Source organism: Chiloscyllium plagiosum, chromosome 11 (genome assembly GCF_004010195.1).
Source record: "Chiloscyllium plagiosum isolate BGI_BamShark_2017 chromosome 11, ASM401019v2, whole genome shotgun sequence".
In the NCBI taxonomy this organism is placed as follows: Eukaryota; Metazoa; Chordata; class Chondrichthyes; order Orectolobiformes; family Hemiscylliidae; genus Chiloscyllium; species Chiloscyllium plagiosum.
In genome coordinates this window covers 20,116,585-20,138,953 of record NC_057720.1, presented here as the reverse complement: position 1 = coordinate 20,138,953, position 22,369 = coordinate 20,116,585, and the positions used below count along the sequence as shown (strand labels likewise).

Genomic DNA, 22,369 nt, shown 5'->3' with positions numbered 1-22,369 from the left:
TGCACACACAGAGAACATGCAAACTCCAGTCACCTAAAGCTTGAACTGAACCCAGGCATTGCGAGGCAGCAGTGTTAATCTCTGTGCCATTATATTTGAAATGGAGCAGTCAAACCAGATCCTAGTTGAGGAATCTGTTAAATGGGTTTTTTACTACGACCTACTGTAAGCCAATTTTCATTCCACTGTTAGGAGTGGGCAGCATAATGACTGTGCTCAACTAGAAAGGCTTATGCCCAAAATGTCGACTCTTCTGCTTCTCAGATGCTGCGTGACCTACTGTGCTTTTCCAGCGCCACAATTTTCAACTCAGAATGGCGTATCCAACATTAGGTATCATACTACATTTGGACAATATTTGGCAAATAATTTCGACTGCACTAAGAATTACACTAGAAACAAATTTGTGTTAATCAGTTAGGTTTACAATGCAATTCATTTGTTCATGCTAGAAGCTACATTTATACAGACAAAGGGCCCTGCACTTTGTAGACAAAAGGAATATGGAGTCATAGAGGTGTACAGCATGGAAACAGACCCTTCGGAGCAACCCGTCCATGCCGACCAGATATCCCAACCCAATCTAGTCCCACCTGCCAGCAACCGGCCCATATCCCTCCAAACCCTTCCTATTCATATACCCATCCAAATGCCTCTTAAATGCTGCAATTGTACCAGCCTCCACCACTTCCTCTGGCAGCTCATTCCAAGCACGTATCATCCTCTGCGTGAAAAAGTTGCCCCGTAGGTCTCTTATATCTTTCCCTTCTCACCCTAAACCTATGCCCTCTAGTTCTGGACTCCACAACCCCAGGGAAAAGACTCTGCCAACTTACCCTATCCATGCCCCTCATAATTTTGTAAACCTCTATAAGATCACCCCTCAGCCTTCGACGCTCCAGGGAAAACAGCCCCAGCTTATTCAACCTCTCCCCACAGCTCAAATCCTCCAACCCTGGCAACATCCTTGTAAATCTTTTCTATGTTCATACATTGCACCTTTGTCACTGAGGAAAGGCTATGCTGCATCCCATGACAACACTGAGCAGAGTCAACTAGCCTGTTTGTAATTTAATCAGTTTACTATAATAGTGAACGTGTCCTGCTTTATGATTGTTGTTTGCTTTCTAAAGTTGATTTTCTTGTGGTTTAGGCTTGATGAGTGTAAGAATGCTTCAATTTTATGCCTCTTTTTAGCAATTTTTCATATATTTCTATTCAGCAAGAGCACAAAGGCAGAAGAGTAATAAACAGTGTAGAATACAGAGCAGCCATAAATCCAAATGAAAATGTAAACAAGTCTCAAAGAACCAATTGGCTAACTTGGTTTCCAAAAACATAAAGATTCATTGAAAAAATGTATTATATATCAAAATATTGTTTGATAGAATGTGTTCTCTTGCTACTATGCATGGCTTTTTCTGAAAGCAAAGCAATTTTGAATCAATTTTGATCTTGATTGACAGGAATAAGAAAAACCTTAAAATAAGATCTCACCCAGACAATCTCGTCATCTCACGTCCAGCCAGCACAATTCTACCAAGTGCCTGAGACATTCTCAGTAACATACGACCACTTTGATAGTAGTCCTAAGAAAAAAGCAAGACTGTAAGACATTGGAGCAGAAACTAGGCCATTCAGCCCATCAAGTCTGCTATGCCATTCAATCATGGCTGGTTTCTCAACCCCATTCTGTCATTTTCTCCATATAACTCTCAATCCCCTTCTCACTCAAGAACCTACCCTATCTCAGTCTTAAATATAGTCAATGACCCGGCCTCCACAGCCTTCTGTGGCTATGATTTCCATAGACTCACTACTCTCTGGCTGAAGAAATTTCTCCTTATCTCCGTTCTTTATGTACTTTAAGGCTATGCCCTCAGGTCCTAGTCTCTCCTACTAACGGAAACATCTTTCCAAAGTTTACTCTGTCCGGGCTCTTAAGTATTCTGTATGTTTCAATTAGATCCACCCACTCATCCTTCTAAACTCCCAGAGTCCTCAAACGTTCCTCAAATGTTAAGCTTTTCATTCCAGGAACCATTCTCGTGAACCTCCTCTGAACACGCTCCAGGGACAGCACATCCTTCCTGAGATATGCGGCCCAAACCTGCAAACAATACTCCAAATGAGGTCTGACCAGAACCTTATAGAGCTTCAGGAGTACATCCTGGCTTTTATATTCAAGTCGTCTCAAAATAAATGCCATCATTGCATTTGCCTTCCTAACTATTGACTCAACCTGCAAGTTTACCTACACAGAATCCCACTTCAGACTCTTGAATTTTCTCCCCATTTAGAAAATAGTCCATGCCTCTATTCTTCCTGCTACGTGCATGACCTTACACTTTCCACACAGTACTCCATCTGCCATTTCTTTGCCTACTCTCCTAACCTGCCCAAATCCTTCTGCAGCCTCCCTACCTCCTCAACGTTACCTGTCCCTCTACCTATCTTTATGTCGTCTGCAAACTTAGCCAGAATGCTCTCTGTTTCTTCATCGAGATCATTAATGTATAAAGTGTAAAGATGCTGTCCCAACTCTGAGCTTTGCGGAACATCACTAATCACAGGCTGCCATCCTGAGAAGGACCCTTTTATCTCCACTCTCTGCTTTCTGCCAGACAGCCAAGCTTCTATCCATGCTAGCACCTTGCTCTGACATCATGGGCCCTAATCTTACCGTAGCCTCCTGTGTGGCATCTTGTCAAAGGCCTTCTTGAAATCCATGTAGATAACATCCATTGGCTCTATTTTACTATACACTTTCAAGTATTCAGACATCTCATCCTTCACAATGGATTCCAGGATCTTACCCACGACTGAGGTTAGGCTAACTGGTCTGTAATGTTCCATCTTCTGCCTTATTCCATTTTTAAATAGGGATGCCATGTTTGCAATTTTCGGGGCCACTGGGACCCTCCTGGATTCTAGCGATTCCTGAAAGATCAGCACTAATGCCTCCATTATCTCTTCAGCTATCTCTCTTAGAACTCTGGGGTGTAGTCCATCTGGTCCAAGTGATTTATCCAACTTCAGGTCATTCAGTTTTTCTAGTACCTTGTCCTTGGTGATGGCCTCCATATTCAGCTCTGCCCCTCAATCTCTTGGAAGTAATTATTCAGTTCCGTAGCCATTTCTTTGTTCCCCACTGCTATCTCTCCAGCAGCCCAATTTATAATTTTGCCCCTCTTTTGCTCTTTACATATCCAAAGAAACTCTCACAGTCCTCCTTTATAATACTGGATAGCTTAATCTTTAATCTTCTCCCTCTTTATTTTTTTTGTTGCCCTCAGTTAATTTTTGTAAGCTTCCCAATCCTCTGGTTTCCCACTGCCCTTCACCATATTATATGCTTTTGCTTTTATGCTATGCCTGACTTTCCTATTCAGCCATGGTTGCCTCATCCTTCTTGTACTTTCCCTTCAGGATGAATCTTTGTGTTGTCTCCTGAATTACTCCCACAAACTCCTGCCATTGCTGTTCCACTCTTTTTCCTGATAGACTCCTTTCCCTGTCAATTCTACCCAGCTTCTCCCTCATGCCTCTGTAATTGCCTTTATTCAGCTGAAATACCATTACTTCTGATTCTATCTCCTTCCTCTCAAATTGCAGAGTAAATTCAATCATATTATGATCATTGTCTCCTAACAGTTCCTTCACCTTAAGCTCCCTTATCAAATCTGCGTAGACATTCCACAAATTCCTTTTCTTGCAATCCACTACTAACTTGATTTTCCCAATTCACCTGCACATTGAAATCCCCTCATGATCACTGTAATTTTGCATTTCCAACACAACTTCTCTTCTCCTAGTGTATCTTGCATGCCAGCTCCTGACTACTATTTAGAGGCCTGTACATAACTCCAACCATAGTTTTTTCATCTTTGCGGTTCCTCAATTCTATCCACACAGATTCTACACCATCTGACCCTACTTTCTTTTTTACTAATAAGGCAACCCCACCCCTTCTGCCCACCTAGGATTTATATCCTTGAATATCCAGCTCCCAATCCTGATCCCCTTGCAGCCACGTTTCTATGATGCCTACCACATCATACCTGCCATTTTTGATCTGTGCCATAAGCTCACTTATCTTATTCCTTATACAGCATGCATTCAGATATAATGCCTTCAGCTCTGTATTAACCGTTCCTCTTCTCATTGTCATTCATTTGTCCAGAGTGCTCAAACTTTGATTGCTAACCTTTTCTATGCACTCTGTTGTGTTTGTGTCTGTGCTGGAGATTTTAATAACCTCTCCCCGAGTTCTGCATTCTTATCTCCTCCTTTAATTCGGGTTTTCTAATTTTCCCTATAACTGAGCACCAAAGCTCCAACCGCTCCTCCCCCCACCCCCTCCCCTCACCCCCATCCCCTAAAATTCAAACTTATTTCTCCCACACCAATCTTTGAGCCAGGCTTAATCTTATTGACCCTGTACCAATTAGCATGTGGATCAGGTAATAATTCAGAAATTATCACGTTTTCGGTTCTGCTTTTCAATTTAGCTCCAAATTGTTCATACTCCCTTACCAAAACCTCTGCCCTAATTTTATCTATGTCATTAGTCCCTACATGGACCATAACCACTGGATCTTTACTCTCCTACTCCAACCACCTTGCAGCCTAGAAAAGATATCCCGAACCTGAACAATAGGCAGGCAACACAACCTTTGGGACTCTTGATCCTGGTCACAGAGAACAGTGTCTATGCTTCTAAATATACCAGGCCCAATCAACTTTAAAAAGAAAAATTGAATTTTATCTTGGTCACACTGAAATGAAAAATAAACTGTCTTTTTCATATTTACAAGCAATAAATTGCTCCTTTTTGCACTAATATGCAGTGGAGAACACCTAATCAACATTTACCTCCAACAGTTCAGCGTGATTACTTTGCAGATGGCGAGGGTGAGAAAGGTTCAAGAAAGGTCGGCTTACAACCAGATAACCAACAACAGTAGCAAGATCTGTAATGGATTTTAAAACATAGCACTTTAGAAAGCCTGATCAATGCAGCAAGGAAATAGACTTTGTAAACAAATGGCAACACACTTTCTCAATTAAATATTTCTAAAGAGGAATATCTGAGAATATCTTAACAAGGTAAACTTGTATCTTTATATATCTATTATTTCCTAGTTAAAAACTTGAAAAGGAAATAAAACAAAGAACAAATACAAAATGGTGGGAAGGGTTTGAGAGTTTAAAACTATGCCATAGATTGCAAAATATTTCTTATAGTCCATGTGGTGGATTCTTGGCCTGGTGTAGCAAAGTCTTGGTAACCTAGCACTTTGTGAGGCAACTTTATACATTTTTCCTTGTATGCCTGTACTTTTGTACTTGAGTACATGTGATGATAAAATCAAAATCAAAATGTTCAAGCTTGGCATTATATGCCCGAAACGTCAATTCTCCTGTTCCTTGGATGCTACCTGACCTGCTGCGCTTTTCCAGCAACACATTTTCAGCTCTGATCTCCAGCATCTGCAGCCCTCACTTTCTCCATTAAGTTAGGATAGCATGTGTCCCCCTAAACTGTTTAAAATTATAATTCCTTTTTGGATAACCATTTCTCTAAACAATACTCTATATAGTGACATCCTCTGGGACTCTGAAAGCAAAATCTAATATCCTTTCTGCATAGAATTGAATTCAAAATCTGCTCTCTTTTTCAAGCAATAGGAAATAAAAATAAGTAGAAGACTTTTTTTTTTAAAAGTAGCATAAAATGAACTATTAATCTGGCTATTTACAGCAATTAAAATTAAAATTTAATAGGAAGTGTTTAGAGAGATATAAGCCAAATGCTGGCAAATGGGACCAGATTAACTTAGGATATCACAACTGTAATGAGAAAACCATTACGTTCTCTGGTCTTTTATGTCTATCCATCAAACTCTCTAGCCAAACAAACTAGCTTACAAAACTGGTCATATTCTCAACTCCCAAATACAAGTATCCTCTAACTGTGCTATTTGCATCAACCATATCAATAAAATGATTTATATGGAGCCCTAAACATAATAAAACATTCCAAAACGTATTCCACACAGGCAGCATAACACTATATATGACACAACTGGATGTAGGTTTGCTCGCCAAGTTACAAGTTTTCAGACGTTTCGTCACCATACTAGGTAACATCATCAGTGATCCTCTGGATGAAACCCTGGTGACATGGCCCACTTTCCATTTATGTGTTTGGGTTTACTTGAGTAGGTGATGTCATTTCCTGTGATCAGCCAGACTACTCAGACCTCTTGGCATCATGGTAGCCCACAAACCCACCAACACACTAAAACAGCAGCTAATGAACTTGAAAGACTCTTATATAGATGTCAAGCAAAACTAATGTAATTTATAAAATACCTTGCAAGAACTGTAACAAACACAACATTGGACAAACAGACAGAAAACTAGCCACCCAGGATACATGAACATAAACTAGCCACAAAAAGACATGACCCTCTCTCACTAGTATCTTTAAATACAGATGAGGAAGGACATCACTTCGACTGGGACAATACATCCATCCTAGGACAAGCCAAACAGAGACATGCATGAGAATTCCTAGAAGCATGGCATTTCAACTGGAACGCTATCAGCAAACATTGACTTGGATCCCATTTACCACCTCCCAAGAAAAAGAGCAGGAAATTACGTCACCAAAGGAAATGACATCACCAACTCAAGGAATCTCAAACACAGGAATAGAAAGCGGGCCACACCACCAGTGCTTCATCCAAAGACTTACTGATGATGTTACCTAGCATGGTATGAAGTGTCTGAAATTGAACCTTCCAGCTTAGCAAGCACACCTACATCCAGAACCTCAACCTGAGCTACACATCTTCTCAAAGCTTGCTATATATGACACTGACACACAGATGATATTAAGCAAGATGATCAGACCTTTGATGAAAGGTGAAAGGGGAGGTCAAGAGGCAGAGAGATTTAGGGAAGGAATGTGCGAGCTTGGGAGGTCAAGGCAACTGAAAGTGTGATCAAAGGTGGAGTGATTCAAACCAGATAGGTCTAAGGGACCATTATTAGAGCAAAAATATTTCCAAGAATATTAAATCTGAAAGAGATTACTTCGACAGAGAGGGAGCAGACTATGGAGGAATTTGAAAATTGAGGATGAACATTTTAAAATTGATGTAGAATCATGGAATCCCTAAAGTGTGGAATCAGGCCCTTCGGCCCAATATGTCCACACCTACACTCCGAAGAGCAACCCACCCAGACCCACTTCCCCAACCTTCTATTTACCCCTGACTAATGCACCAAATCTATACATCCCTGAAAACCATGGGCAATTTAGCATGGCCAATTCACCTGACCTGCCAACTTTGGACCGTGGGAAGATACTGAAGCACTCAGAGGAAACCCACGCAGACCACGGGGAGAATGTGTAAACTCCACACAGTCAGAGAAACTTTTGTATCATGTAGTATTGGATGTCAGATAAGCAGTCTGACAATTTAGACACAATGCAAAGGCCAAGACAAGTGATAGTGCAGTAAAGTTGCATGTTATTAAGAATGACATCGCCAAATGGCAGCATACAGATGAGAGAAAGGAGGCAGCCAAAGACAAATCCTTGGGGAAAACAGAGATGACGTGCAGGAATGGAAATTCAAGTTTGCAATCAGATTCAAATGAGCTTGGGAAGAATCGAAGTATAATTTGGTATTCTGCAAAATGAACTTAGATTCAGATATAAATCTGGGTACAACTTCTGGAATCAAGGCCCTTCACAGTTTTCGTTAATTATAGACAGTGCACAGCACAATGTTTATTTAACAGTGTGTACATTGGCTTGTCATTTTGTGATTGTCTAGCTCTAGATTAGATTCATTAACTAAGGTGTAAACAACAAAATAAAAACAAGTAATCAAATTAGATGGGAAGGGAAGTGGTAAGGAAGACAGAAGCTGTCTGAAGAGTCAAAGTCATTGGGCAAAAAACTTTGCACATGGAGTATAATGTTGGGGCTATGCGCTTTGGCAGGAAGAATAGAGGAACTAAATATTATTTAAATGAATAAAAGTTGTAGAAAGCTGTAACAGTGTGGGAATTGGAACTCATTACATATAAGCCTCAAAACGTTACATGTATTAGGGAAGGCAAATGGAACAGTCATTTATTTCAAAAGGAATGTAAAAATAGGGAAGTCTTGCTATAACTATAATCAGATCACACCAAAGCTACTGTGACCAGTTTTGGTGTCTTTATTAAGATAAGGCATTTTGGCACTGTAAGCAGACCTGATAAGGTTCACTGGATTGATCTCAGTTATGGAAAAGTTTTCTCATGAGAAGTTGAGCAAGTTAGACCTGTAATTACTGCCTCAAAGGTAGGATACTACCACTGCAAATACTGAGTGGCTGAACAATACCGGAGAGTCAACCTTGACTTTTCTCATCATTGGCTTTGAGTTTTTAAATTTCTACATAGCAGATTGGTGCAATAACTACAAGTTAATTAAGTAGAAGGTGTTTCAAGTTTTGAAGCAGCATTCAGCTTTTCTGCAGATTTTTCTGCATTATTAGGACAGTTATTATAACGAATGAAAACATAATTTTAACCATACATATTACTTACATTTGGCAATTATACTGTCCACAAATCCCATAGTGAAGCGGAAAACAATGAAATTGTGCAGGTGATCGACCTATTGAGAAAAAACGTAAAAGATTTGTCTTAGAAATAGAATAATGCAACTAAGTGAGTCAGGATAAATGTAAAAATGCAGATAATTAAACTTGCACATAACGTGAGGATGACTTAAAAATTAAATGTTTTGTATGAGTTGCATAAATTTAAGTATAACTACTGTGGGGAATGAATGCGTTGAGGAATACAAACAATAGTGTAACTGCCAGCAAGAATATCATGTACAGGTCGTTTTGCTATAACGCAAGTTTCGTTAATATGAATTTGCTACAACATGATTGATGAATTGGAGACACTGTTTCTAAAGTTCAAATTTTTAAAGCATGTATTGATTATAAGGCCTGTCCGACCCCATTAGTTTAAATGGTGCTGATATTACATGATTTTCTTAGAACAGGGGATTGCATGAGAACGAAACTATCGTGCTATAGCAGAACCAACTGTATACCTTTTAGGAACACAAATGTCTGTTATAGAATGGTTCAATAAACTGCAAATTTGCTTATTCAGCAGGGGTCTCATGACTCCCAAAGAGGTCAATCAACACAGTCCAGCTATGATGCAATTTCACTTTTTGGATCCTGACATATGTGTTATAATGGAGTTACATTAAAGTGAGCTTGAGGAATAAATGCTCTACTTATTAAGAATTTTATGAAAACAAAAAAATATTTATTCGGCAAATTCAACAGTGATCAGCACTGCTGTCTTATGTGTATTATCTAGCAGCCAACCAAATCCAAGGCAACTATCAATCCTGCGCACTGAGTCCTGACATTCGTTTGCCACACTTTGGCACATTCTCTTCTTGCTGATTGCCTCGAGAGCTGAATTCTGTCCATTTGTTGAACAGACACTCTCATCTCTAAGCATCTATGAAGCAGCTCAACCCCTTGTTAGGCCAGCACTTTACAAGTCAGCCGGATTTGAGAAGGGTGGTGGATGAACAATCAGACATGTTGGTCCCTCTCACACATGGAGAGGCCCAAAACCAATCATGTTAGGTTTATCACTCAATTCTTTGTTCTGTTAACACTTCACATTGAAAATGAAGAGTCCTCTCCAGGATGCAAGCCGAGGCCAAGTTTCTGGAGACCCTGGGCAGTGCCAACGTCAGAGTCCCCATCTTGTCCTCCCTGACTGAGTCCTTTGATGAGATCCACTTCTAGCATTCTGCGATAAGGTAACATTTACAAAACACTGAGTTCCAAGTGTAGTTATGTGGCAACATTTAATTCTGTCCTTCAACAGGCAAGTTTTTTGATAGGCAACTCAACAGTATAAGGGTCATTGAAAAGCAGGCCTGTGGAGAGTTTAGTTAGAAACAGGGTGACACATATTTGGCATTTTGATTTTTAGTTGAGCTGTAGGGAAAAGGTCAAGAGCAATTGATTAGTTCTGTGTAATCAGGACTCAGGAGTAATCCTGGGAAGCTGAGAAAGCTCTGTGTTGGGCAAAGCTGAGAAAGGCTCAGAAGAAGCTTGCAAACATTAATATTTCTTGCTGTGGACATAGTGAGGTTATAAAATTCAGAGTTCGGGAAGACCCAAGTATTTACCTAATCTGAGGCATTGGCGAAAAACTGGAGTTGTCAGAGAGTAAGTGCTGGAATGCAGTTTCAGAGTCAAGGGGAGCATGAACCCAGGTTCATGACTGACCAGAACAGCAGCATTTGCCTTAGCAGTCCATAACACAACAGCTTGAGAGCAAGCTTCAAGACCAGATCAACAAAAGCGAGAACTTGCAATCCCTTTCTTCCCTCACCACTGGCTGAGTACTTACTATACATTCTGATCTTCCATCTTGAATACTAATGTTCTACACTCAGTGTAATCCTTTGTGGGAAGAATCCTGGATTCTTCCCACTGGCCTCTTGCCTGCACTCAACCTGTCCAATGAGAACTGTCAATGTGACATTGGCCACCTTAATTTCTCTGATCCCTTTCCCCACTCTAACCTTCACATCTAGGCCCAGTACTTTGGACAAGTCATTTCCCATCCCACAGACCCATTCACGTACCTCGAATACACTCTCTTCATTTGGATTCTTCCCACTGGCCTCTTGCCTGCACTCAACCTGTCCACTGAGAACTGTCAATGTGAATTGGCCACCTTAATTTCTCTGCTCCCTTTACCCACTCTAACCTATCTCCCTCTGAACTGACCGCACTCCAAGCTCTCAGATCCAACCTTGACATTATAACCAAATCTGTTGACAAGGGTTGTGCTGTTGTTATCTGGCATGCTGCCATCTACCTCGTGGAGCCTGTATGGCAGCTCTCAAATACCTCCCTTTACCTCCTCCCTGACCATGACCCACCATCAAACATCAAGCTATTCTGTCCGCTGTCACTAACATCATCTCATCTGGAGATTTTTGCTATCAAAGCCTTGTATCTTACAGTGTCCAACCCCCCAGTACCCACTTCTACCTTCTTCTCAAAATCCACAAAGGGGACAACCTGAGCAGACCCACTGTTTCTGCCTGCTCCTGTCCTGTAGAACTTATTTCTTCCTACCCGAACCGGGTTGTTTTCTTCTATGTGTAATACATTTTTATTTATCAATTTTGTTTCTAATTTCCATCCTCCCTCATCTTCACTTGGTCCACTTCTGAGTCCTCCCTTCCCATCCTCAACATCTGTTTCCATTTCTGGAGACAGGTTGTCTACCAATATCCATTTCAAACCCACTGACTCCTTGACCATACATCTTTACACTCTTTTTTCTGAAAGGACTACCTTCCATTCTCCCAGTTTCTCCACCTCCATCACATCTGTTCTGATAATGCTGCCTTCTTCAAGGAGGACTCAGACATATTTACCTTAAATCGAGGATTCTACACCAACATGGTTGTCAGGCCCTTAGCCATGTTTGGGCCATTTTCTGTACTTCTACCCTCTCCTTTTTCTTTCCCTCCCACAATAACAATAGGGTCACCTTTGTTCTCACTTTCCACCCCACTGGCCTGTCCATTCAAAGGATCATAAGTCACCATTTCCGTAACCTCCAGCGAGATGCCATCACTGGACACATATTGCCCGCCACTCCCTTGTAAGCCTTCTGCAAGGAGCATTCCCTCCAGGACACTCCTCCTCCACTCGCAAAATCTCCCCATATCTCCACAGTACCTTCCCATGCAACTGAAGGAGGTGCATCACTTACCTGTTCACATCTTCTCACCATCCAGATGAAGCAGCAATTTACCTCATTTTCATTTAACCGAGCTTATTGTGTCTGTTGCTCACAATGCCATATCCTCTCCACTGGGGAGAGGAATTGTAGACTGAGTGCCCATTTTGCAGAACATCTACATTCTGTCCATAAAATTTATCCTGAGCTCTCACAGTTGCCTGCCACTTCAACACACCACTGTGCTCCCATTCAACATTTCTGTCTCACGCCTGCTGCAGTGCTCCAGCAAAGTTCACCACAAGCTGGAAAATAACACATCATCTTCCACTTAAATACCTTACAGCCTTCACGACTCAATGTCAAACTTAACAACTTCAGAGCTTGAATACCTTCTTCCTTGTACTTTATTTATCCTACAACCCCCAGTCCAGTCATGAAATGTGTTTCTTTCAGCACAACTTTTTTTCAACTATTCACAATTCCATTATCACCTATTTAGCTTCCCTTCTTCCCTGGCTTACTATAAACAATCCTTTTGTATGGCGACCCATTATACATCTGTCTTTGTCCCCCACCCCTGTCCAGTCATCGGCATAAACACCACCTTTTTCTAGCTGTTTCTAGTTTTGAAGGGTCACTGAACCTGAAATGTTAACTGTTTTCCCTCTGCAAATGCTGCCAGACGTGCTGAATTTCTCCAGCAATTTCTATTTTTGTGTTTCAGATCTCCAGCATCCACAATTCTTTGCTTTATATTACTGTATTGCAATCCCTTGTTAGGTCTAATGAGATGTGAGGATCTACCATGTCATTAATTTGTGGAGGGAGTACTGAGAAAGTTGTAGAATTTATTCTGATTAGAATGTATTGTGGTGTTTGATCACGATCCATTAGACAAATTTAGTACATTAATTCTAGGTGTTAGATAAAAGATATTTAAATATATCATAGATTCTACCTTTATTCTAAATTGTAAAGTACTGCTCTGTGTTCTAAACCAAGGAATCTTGCGTCTTTATTTTCCTAAAAGTAACCTGAATCCTAACTTTTGGCTACTTTATAAATAAAAACTGGTCTGAAACCATTTCGTAACATAATTTGGGGATCTTATCCAGAATCATAACAAAGTTAGTGACCTGGACTGGGATCATAACAGTCCAAAAGAATGCATTGCACTATCTTTGACTTGGTTGCAGGAGCTGCTGAAAAATGACATATTCAAGCATCAATCCAATCTTCAATTTCACTAAATACTTTTTGTCAGGATGTAGTCCGCAAGGCTTCAGTTCTCCTGAGGTTTAAATCAATGGAACATTTTCCCATAGCTGGTAATTCGGTCTGGCTCATTGGTCAAATGTAGAAGCTCCAACATTACAGGTCACACACCATTACATATGGCCCACCAGCTGCTTTACCGGTAGACAAATTTACTGTTCATTCACACAGCTGCCATATGAATAATTATATAACTGACATGAGAAGTCTCACAGACCAGGAGAAAAATGTTAAATGAAAATATATTGTTATTTGAATTTTATTTGTTTATCGAAGCTAGAGTTTCAAATACTGGTAAATCAAAGATTTCATAAGAAATCTCGCCAACCAGAGGCCCATTTTCTCCAGTACGTGCTGCTGCAGGCTTACCAGTGAACCTGTTAGCAGCAAGTGTGGGACAAAACCAATCTGTGATTAGAGGAACAGTGAACAACCTGAGACTGCAGCTGTGGTAGTAAGCCTGCGGGCCAAATCTAGAAATTTCTTGGACAGGAGTGATAGGAGATGAGAGTAGCACGACAGGGGTAAGACACCAAGAGTTGGATGGCAGAGAAGAACTGCTCATCACAGTGAGGGACTGAATGAAAGGTTGCCAAGTCACTCCTGCTAAATGTTTCTTTGATTTTATTTTGGAGAAAGAAATTGACTTTTACCAAATTATGTTCAAGTTTCTCCAAGACAAAATAAAAAGGCCATTTTTATTTGAATGTAAAACATTTGTCAGTGGGTTAATAATGCAGGTAGCATTTTTAGGAACACAAAGCCCCATGGATTATTTCTTTAAACTAAAGGGGCAGAGCAAGACAGGCAGATAAAGGGGTAAGAGAGAGGGGCAGGTTGGAGGGGGGGTAGAAGAGAGAAAGGTATGAAATAGTATGGGAGAGGGAGAGGAGACGCAAAGCAAGCTATATGAAGAGGGAATCCCAGCTCGAAAGACAGATCACTTCTGATCCGCCACTTTCTTGGGAATTCAGAGGCCAACTTGGAGTGTGCTTCACCAGAAGCACGCCAAAAGCTTAGCCAGAGTTAAATCTATCTCCACAGCCTGACCCAGTCATTACCCCTTCATTGGTGATCATAAATTGGGTTGATACTTTTTCTCTTTCAAGCGCAGCTTCTTAAACAAAAGTGAAAAACTTACTTTATCACTAAGCTATTAATGGTCATTCCTATCAATTATTCATGTAAATTATCAATTGATTGCTTTTGATGAAGTTCATGTTTATTGTTGTGGCAACCCCTATATTTCTGATATTTGCTCAGGTGTACCCCCAAGGGATAAAAAACCAAAATATGTCCCCATGCAAAAACTTGGCCATTCTGTGTCTTGGGATATGCTTTTCACTTAGATTGCTTGCCAACAATGCAATATGTCTAGTGTGTGGGTGAAGATAGCTTGCGTGCTTCATGCTTGTGAGCGCTAATTGGCTTCTCACTTTTAGCCCACACCACTGGTTAGCAGAAATACTTTTTAAAAAGTGCCAAACACATAACAGCTTGCCCATCATTACACAAATTCTCCATCAGGAAATCCACAACTGTGCTTCTTCGCTGTGAGAAACTTAAACTGGGTCTTTTAATGCCCAAGTGTACAGCTTCAGAATATTCCAGAGGAACTTTCGCTCCCAGACAAATTTTGGGTGCAGCAGCACTTTAACATAGTTAAATCAAATCTCAACAGTGTAATCACGAGCCAAACTCCTCGATATGGATGAATAGCTCACAAAAGTACTGCATAATTAATGAACACAAGAGCATGTAGATTAATGATGCATAACCCAATTTATATTTCAGGTAATTTTAAAAGTAATTGTCAAAGAGCAAAAATAGTTTATCAAAACTATATTATTTCATCTAAGCAATCGAAAATACACCAAGGATGATAACCATCTAACTTTTTTTTTGTTAGCCACAGATGGTGGATCTGCCATTTAGAATTTTTCTTCCTTGTTGAAATGGATTTTTCCTGCACATTCTAAAATTCCCCTTAAATATCTGATACTGCACTTTATTTTTCTTATCCCTTAACTTAAATTTCAAGCTTTCATAAATGTCCTTAAATAATTCACCACCATATACAAGACCAATGGAATTGCAAATTTTAAAGAGACTGAAGTGATTGCTTACCAGCCTTTTAAACGTGGTATGTATAGTCTGTTTCTCTCGACTGTTCCCATGATAAAAAGCAATTTCTTCACTGTAAGCACAAAAGTACTAATTGTTTAGTCCAGTTCTTTATCTGTAAACTTATACTTCAAATGTGCTATTGCTACCTTCCACAACAGGTGGGAGTGGATTAGAAATGAGAGGTACACAAACCCAACTCACGCCAAATACACTTGCTGTTCTTACAACTGCAGGTTTGTTTGAGTGTTGCACTGTGGAGAAGTGCAGCACTTCTTTAACATAATTAAATCAAATCCCAACAGTGCAATCGGTGGCCTAATTTAAATATTAAATTTTTGAGAAGTCACAATATCTAGCAACAAATAGGACACAGCATCTAGCAAGCTTGTGACTTGGGATTAGGGGAGCACACCTGCAATTCCCTCGAGTAAACCATCAGCCTCTATTGCATGCTCTTGACCCCTGCTGTGATTCTAACTTCCCCATGCTAATATCAAGTTGGCCAGCTGCCAGGCAGGGAAAAAAAGACAACAAAAGTTTACTACTGAGTTTATCAGGACAACTGCTTCCCTGGTCTCAGAGTTCTTTCAGCAATTTCTGATCCACCATGCTTACAGAAAAATATTGGGCCTTGGTATCTAGCCCAAACGTTTACATAGTTCAGTAAAGCAGTACATTAGCAAATTAATAATCTACTCTAGAAAGTCAAAGAATGCGTAAATGTAACCATAAGGCAAAGGAACAGATGTAGGATATTCAGCCCAGCAAATCTGCTCTGCCAATGAGATCATGGCTAATGTGATAATCCTCACTTTTCCTTCTTTTGCCCAGAACTCTCAATTCGCTTACTGATTAAAAATCTGCCTATCTCAGCCTTGACTATACTATGATGTGGAGGAGCCGAAGTTGGACTGGGGTGGACAAAGTTAAAAATCACACAACAGCAGTTATAGTCCAACCGGTTTATTTGGAAGCACTAGTTTTCGGAGCCCTACTCCTTCCTCAGGTAACTGTGGAACAGGATCATAAGACACAGAATTTATAGCAATAGATTACAGCATCATGCAACTGGAATGATATCATAGAGTGATAGAGATGTACAGCACAGAAACAGACCCTTCAGTCCACTCGTCCATGCCGACCAGATATCCCAAACCAATCTAGTCCCACCTGCCAGCACGTGGCCCATATCCCTCCAAACGCCTTTTAAATGTTGCAATTGTAATAGCCTCCACCACTTCCTCTGGCAGCTCATTCCATACACGTACCACCCTCTGCGTGAAAAAGTTGCCCCTTGGGTCTCTTTTATATCTTTCCCCTCTCTCTCTAAACCTATGCCCTTTTGTTCTGGACTCCCCCACCCCAGGGAAAATACTTGGTCTATTTATCCTATCCATGCCTCTCATGTTTTATAAACCTCTGCAAGATCACCCCTCAGCCTCTGACATTCTTTGAAACTCTTGGGTATACAAACCCAATTTACCCAAACTCTCTTCATAGTTCCCCATTCCAGAAACAAATCTGGTGGAACAAAGATGGGTTACAGCATTACACTATAAAGGAGACATCGGAGCAGAATTAGACCATTTGGCCCATCGAGGCTGTGCCATCATTCAATCATTAGAGAAACATTTATCTTCCTGTTTTACGTACTGTTTGACCTATTGGATAGATATATTGAACAAACCTAGATTGCTGTTTAAGTCTTTCATCTTTTAGAATGGGTTGCAAGTTTCGGTTCATTCATATGTAAATCCCACATCTTTTAAGTCACATTCTCGAGATAACAAGGTTTTATAAAAAAAATTACATATCAGCTCAGACAATACATTAAAGGTGTGAGGTCTGTCTGTATCTCAATCTTGAATCAGACTGGTTCTATTTCCAAAGTAGGAATTTATAAAATGTTACATGGTGCAACATCGAGGCCAAAGGGCCTGTGCTGTAATGTTCTATGTACATGGATTGACTGCCTGCAGATTGTGTGCATGTATGTACAAGTGCGAGGGAGAGAGGGAGAGAGAGAGGGAGAGAGAGAGAGAGAGAGATGAAGTTTAAGCCTATGAGAGGATGTGTGCATGGGTGTGAGTTGGGGGGGGTGCATGTTTGACAGAGAGCATGTGCATGAAAGAAGGTCTGTGCGAGTACATAAGAACGAGATGTGCGAGAGAGAGATAGATAGACAGATAGAGAGACACTGAGGCAGAGAGACAGAGAGACATCACCCATACAGAGACATGAACCCAAGGTCCTGGTTGAGGCCATCCCCATGGGCACTAAACTTGGCTATCAGCCTCTGCTCGGCCTCTTTGCATTGTTGCCTGTCCCGAAGTCCGCCTTGGAGTATGGTCACCGAAGATCTGAGGCCAAATGTCCCTGACCGCCTAAGTGTTCCCAACTGGGAGAGAATACCCCTGTCTGGCAATTGTTGCACCGTGTCTATTCATCCGTTGTGGCAGCGTCTGCTTTGTCTCATCAATGTACCATGCCTCAGGTCATCCTTGCCTGCAGCGTAAGAGATAGACAACGTTGGCAGAATCACATGAGTACCTGCTGCATACATGGTGGGTAGTGACCCCATGTGTAATGGTAGCATCCATTTTGACACTCTGACACGTATTGTAATAGTTGCCACGACAGGGTTGTACAGTATTGTGGTCCATGTTGTCCAAAAGGCTGACCAATTTGCTGTGAACAACAGTCTATTTAAGGTTTGGCAGTTGTTTGAAGGCAAGAAATGGACAGGTATGAAAGGGCTGGGCAAGATTCTCATTCTCATCAATAATGTGTTACAAGCTGCGAAGAACATGATATGGTTTCTCCACTCCCGGGAAGAACTGAACACCGAAGGGTACACTATCAGTCGAATCCCGTGCCTGTCTCCTGAGGTGGTCATTGCAGTTTCTCACTGTGGTACGTCAGAACTGGCAATCGATGAGTTGAGCAGCGTACCCTGTTCTTATGAGGGCATCCTTGTGCACCTTCAGCTGACTGTCATATTCGTCCTCATCTGAACAGAATGTGTGTATGCACAGGGCTTGTCTGTAGGAGATGGCTGTTTTAATATGTTTAGGGTGGAAGCACACACTCATGCAGACCCTCTCATACACACACACATATACATACATTCCCCATACTCACAGCTATGTGCACACTCTCAACTTATACTCCATCACATTCACACACATACACAAACACACACTATCTCACGTGCAACTCACATTCACGTACACACACTCATACTCCCTTTCTCTCTCTCTCTCTCTCATGCATACAGACACACAAGTCTATGGGGTAAATTTGTATTTGCAGAATTATATTTGCAGCGAGTCGTTAGTTCATGGAATGCCCTGCCAGTAACAGTGGTGGACTCTCCCTCTTTATGGGCATTTAAGAGGGCATTGGATAGGTATATGGAGGATAGTGGGTTAGTGTAGTTTAGGTGGGCTTGGATCGGCGCAACATCGAGGGCCCAAGGGCCTGTACTGCGCTGTATTCTTCTATGTTCTATGTTCTATGTTCTATACATTCTATTTTGTTCAAAAAGCACACAATCTGCAGGCAGTCAATCCATGTAATATTTTATAAATTCCTACTTTGGAAATAGAACCATTCTGACTCATGATTGGGATACAGACAGACTCTAACCTCACACCTTTAATTGTTTGAGCTGAGATGTCAACCTTTCTTTATAAAATCTTAAGTTATTTCGAAAATGTGACTCAAAAGTAGTTGTGGAATTTACATATTAATAAATGAAACTTACAACCCATTCTAAAAGATGACAGACTTAACAGCAATCTAGATTTGTTCAATATATCATTTCAGTTGCATGACACTGTAATCTTTTGCTATAAATTCTGTATTTTATGATCCTGTTCCACAGCTACCTGATGAAGGAGCAGCACTCTGGAAGCTAGGGCTTCCAAATAAACCTATTGGACTATAACCGGGTGTGGTGTGATTCTTAACTTTGAATACCTGCCTCTACACAGCACTCTGCAGTAAATAATCCCACAGATTCACTATGGAGGAAAAAATTCCTCTGCAGAATACAGGAGCCAAACTTCTTAATTTCTGCTTTGGCTTTAGAAAGGCTTTGCAAGAAATAAACTAATAAAACAATAAGACAGCAAGGCGAATCACACAAATTGTTTGGTGCTGCAATAAGTAGAGAAAGAACTAGCCAACAATGGTTTGGAAAGCAGGGTGAGGCATGTCATGATAAAATATCACATATCCTTCCATTTAAAGCAATTTAAAAATCCACTGATTTTACTAAGTGTCTCCTCACCTATTTGTAATAAGCCGTGAGTTGACATATCTGTATTCGCCTTCATATCTTTGCTCTGTCATTGTCATTTTACCAATTGGTCTTCTAAGTCGAGTCAGAAGCAAACCTGAAACAATCAGGTAAGCCATCATGCTTGCAGGACCCTAAGACAAAGACAGTAATTGTTCAAAAATATATATATATATTTGCAGTAATGCCAATATAATATTCTCAAAATGTACAAGCACCAAAACAAGCAAAGGTTTATAATCAAAACAATATTCAACTCACCAAATCAGTATCTGTACATTAAAATCCAGGTGATATTATCATTTTATTTGATGCAATGATATTTTTGAATCTAAGTGTATCAAAACATTTTCTCATTTGCTCAGAAAGTTAACACAAGCTCTTTCAGCCCTTACTATCAGTAAACAACTAATTTATTCAGAACTCACCTGAGCACCTATTGCACTTGTTAGTTTAAATATATACAGAAATATATCCAAAAGAGGCTGAAAAGGAAAAACACTCAAAATTAATTATGAAGTGATGGAATAAGAATACAGCAAATCAACAGTAAAATCACAATATCATTTATTTAAAAAGTAATATTCTGCACAGGATGAAAATCTAACCCAAAGACAGAGGATCCTGCAAAATAATCATTATCTGTGGAAAGAAAAAGCAAGTTTACATGTTGAATGGAGACACTTCTTCACAGAAGCACATTACTTAGGAATCTTTTTTTTCTAAAAAACCTAGAGAATTACTAATTATTACAAACAAAGATTTTATAAGGTTGGTACATTTTAAACTGTGCCTTTGAAAATAAAACAGCGTGCCCTGAAAATAGGGTAAAATCATCCCAAAGTAGGTGGAAGCAGGTGCAAAATGGCATGCTGTTATTGAGAAAGAGATGCAAACCAAAAACTATTGAAAATCAAGTGTTAGTTTTCACACCTTGACACAACAAAAAGGAGCTAGTCTTTCTGGACATATACATGTACAGACCCAAAAACCTGGAACAAGAGAAACAGAAACCCAACTGCTGTCATAAACAAGGAAAAAGACTGGCTTGTGTTAGCTACAAAGCAATTGACCAAAAAGAACCAATTCTCTATTCAAAGAGACAGGGCGAGTAGAAACTTCAAGATCAAAGAGACCTCGGCATTTGCCTCATTGCCAGAAGACAATTAGGAATACTTAGAATGCCAAGAGTAGTAATTTTCAAAAGGCAGTTTTTCAAACAATGCATCACAGGAGGCAGAGTGGAAGAGGGGAACCTGCTGAAAAGCTAGGTGGTGTTAGTTTGTAAACAGATAAATGTCTTTTCTTTAAGATTACACAGTAGTTGATGATTAAGTAGGGTTCATTCAATACTGATTTTAATTCATTTGATTCGGTTAGTGCCTTAAAATGAAAAAGAAAAGCATGAACTTCTGTCCATTAGTCACTGAAGAATACTGAGGGAGGATATTCCCGGAAATACATCCAGGGAAGTTATTTGGGTGGAACTGAGAGATAAGAAAGAGATGATGATCACCTTATTGGGATTGTATTACAGACCCCCTAATAGTCAGAGGGAAATTGAGAAACAGACCTGTAAGGAGATCTCAGCTATCTGTAAGAATAATAGGGTGGTTATGGTCCGGGATTTTAACTTTCCAAACATAGACAGGGATTACCATAGTGTTAAGGGTTTAGATGGAGAGGAATTTGTTAAGTGTGTACAAGACAATTTTCTGATTCAGTATGCAGATGTACCTATTCGAGAAGGTGCAAAACTTGACCAACTCTTGGGAAATAAGGCAGGGCAGGTGACTGAGGTGTCAGTGGGGGAGCACTTTGGGGCCAGCGACCACAATTCTATTAGATTTAAAATAATGATGGAAAAGGATAGACCAGATCTAAACGTTGAAGCTCTAAATTGTAAAAAGGTCAATTTTGATGGTACGAGGCAAGAACTTTCAAAAGCTGATTGGGGTCAGGTGTTCGCAAGTAAAGGGTCGGCTGGAAAATGGGAAGCCTTCAAAAATGAGATAACAAGAATCCAGAGAAAGTATATTCCTGTTAGGGTGAAAGGAAAGGCTGGTAGGTATAGGGAATACTGGATGACGAAAGAAATTGAGGGTTTGGTTAAGAAAAAGGAAGCATATGTAAGGTATAGACAGGAAAGATCGAGTGAATCCTTAGAAGAGTGTAAAGGCAGTAGGAGTATACTTAAAGAGAGAAATCAGGACTGAAAAAGGGGACACGAAATAGCTTTGGCAAATAGAATTAAGGAGAATCCCAAGGGTTTTTACAAATACATTAAGGACAAAAGAGTAACTAGGGAGAGAATAGGGCCCCTCAAAGATCAGCAAGGAAGCCTTTGTGTGGAGCCGCAGAAAATGGGGGAGATACTAAACCAGTATTTTGAATATTTACTGTGGAAAAGGACATGGAAGACATAGAATGTAGGGAAATAGATGGTGACATCTTGAAAAATGTCCATATTACAGAGGAGGAAGTGCTGGATGTCTTGAAATGCATAAAAGTGGATAAATCTCCAGGATCTGATCAGGAAAACCCTAGAACTCTGTGGGAAGGTAGGGAAGATTAGATTAGATTAGATTATCTACAGTGTGGAAACAGGCCCTTCGGCCCAACAAGTCCACACTGACCCTTCGAAGAGAAATCCACCCAGACCTATTCCCCTACATTCACCCATGACTAATGCACCTAACACTATGGGCAATTTAGCACGGCCAATTCACCTGACCTGCACAACTTTGGACTGTAGGAAGTGATTGTTGGGCCTCTTGCTGAGATATTTGTATCATCAATACTCACAGGTGAGGTACCAGAAGACTGGAGGTTGGCTAACGT

The 22,369-nt window shown here is 40.4% G+C and overlaps 1 protein-coding gene across 1 annotated transcript in view; it reads right to left on the bottom strand.

Annotated features, from left to right (window-relative positions):
* abcd3a (ATP-binding cassette, sub-family D (ALD), member 3a) overlaps positions 1-22,369 on the bottom strand; it is a 77,324-nt gene that overhangs the window by 44,116 nt on the left and 10,839 nt on the right. The window contains exons 5-10 of the mRNA XM_043698846.1: positions 19,957-20,013; positions 19,520-19,662; positions 15,226-15,295; positions 8,617-8,686; positions 4,876-4,973; positions 1,498-1,589 (exon numbers count right to left, since the gene is read on the bottom strand). Coding sequence (XP_043554781.1) covers positions 1,498-1,589; positions 4,876-4,973; positions 8,617-8,686; positions 15,226-15,295; positions 19,520-19,662; positions 19,957-20,013 — 530 coding nt within the window. The remainder of the gene's footprint in view (positions 1-1,497; positions 1,590-4,875; positions 4,974-8,616; positions 8,687-15,225; positions 15,296-19,519; positions 19,663-19,956; positions 20,014-22,369) is intronic.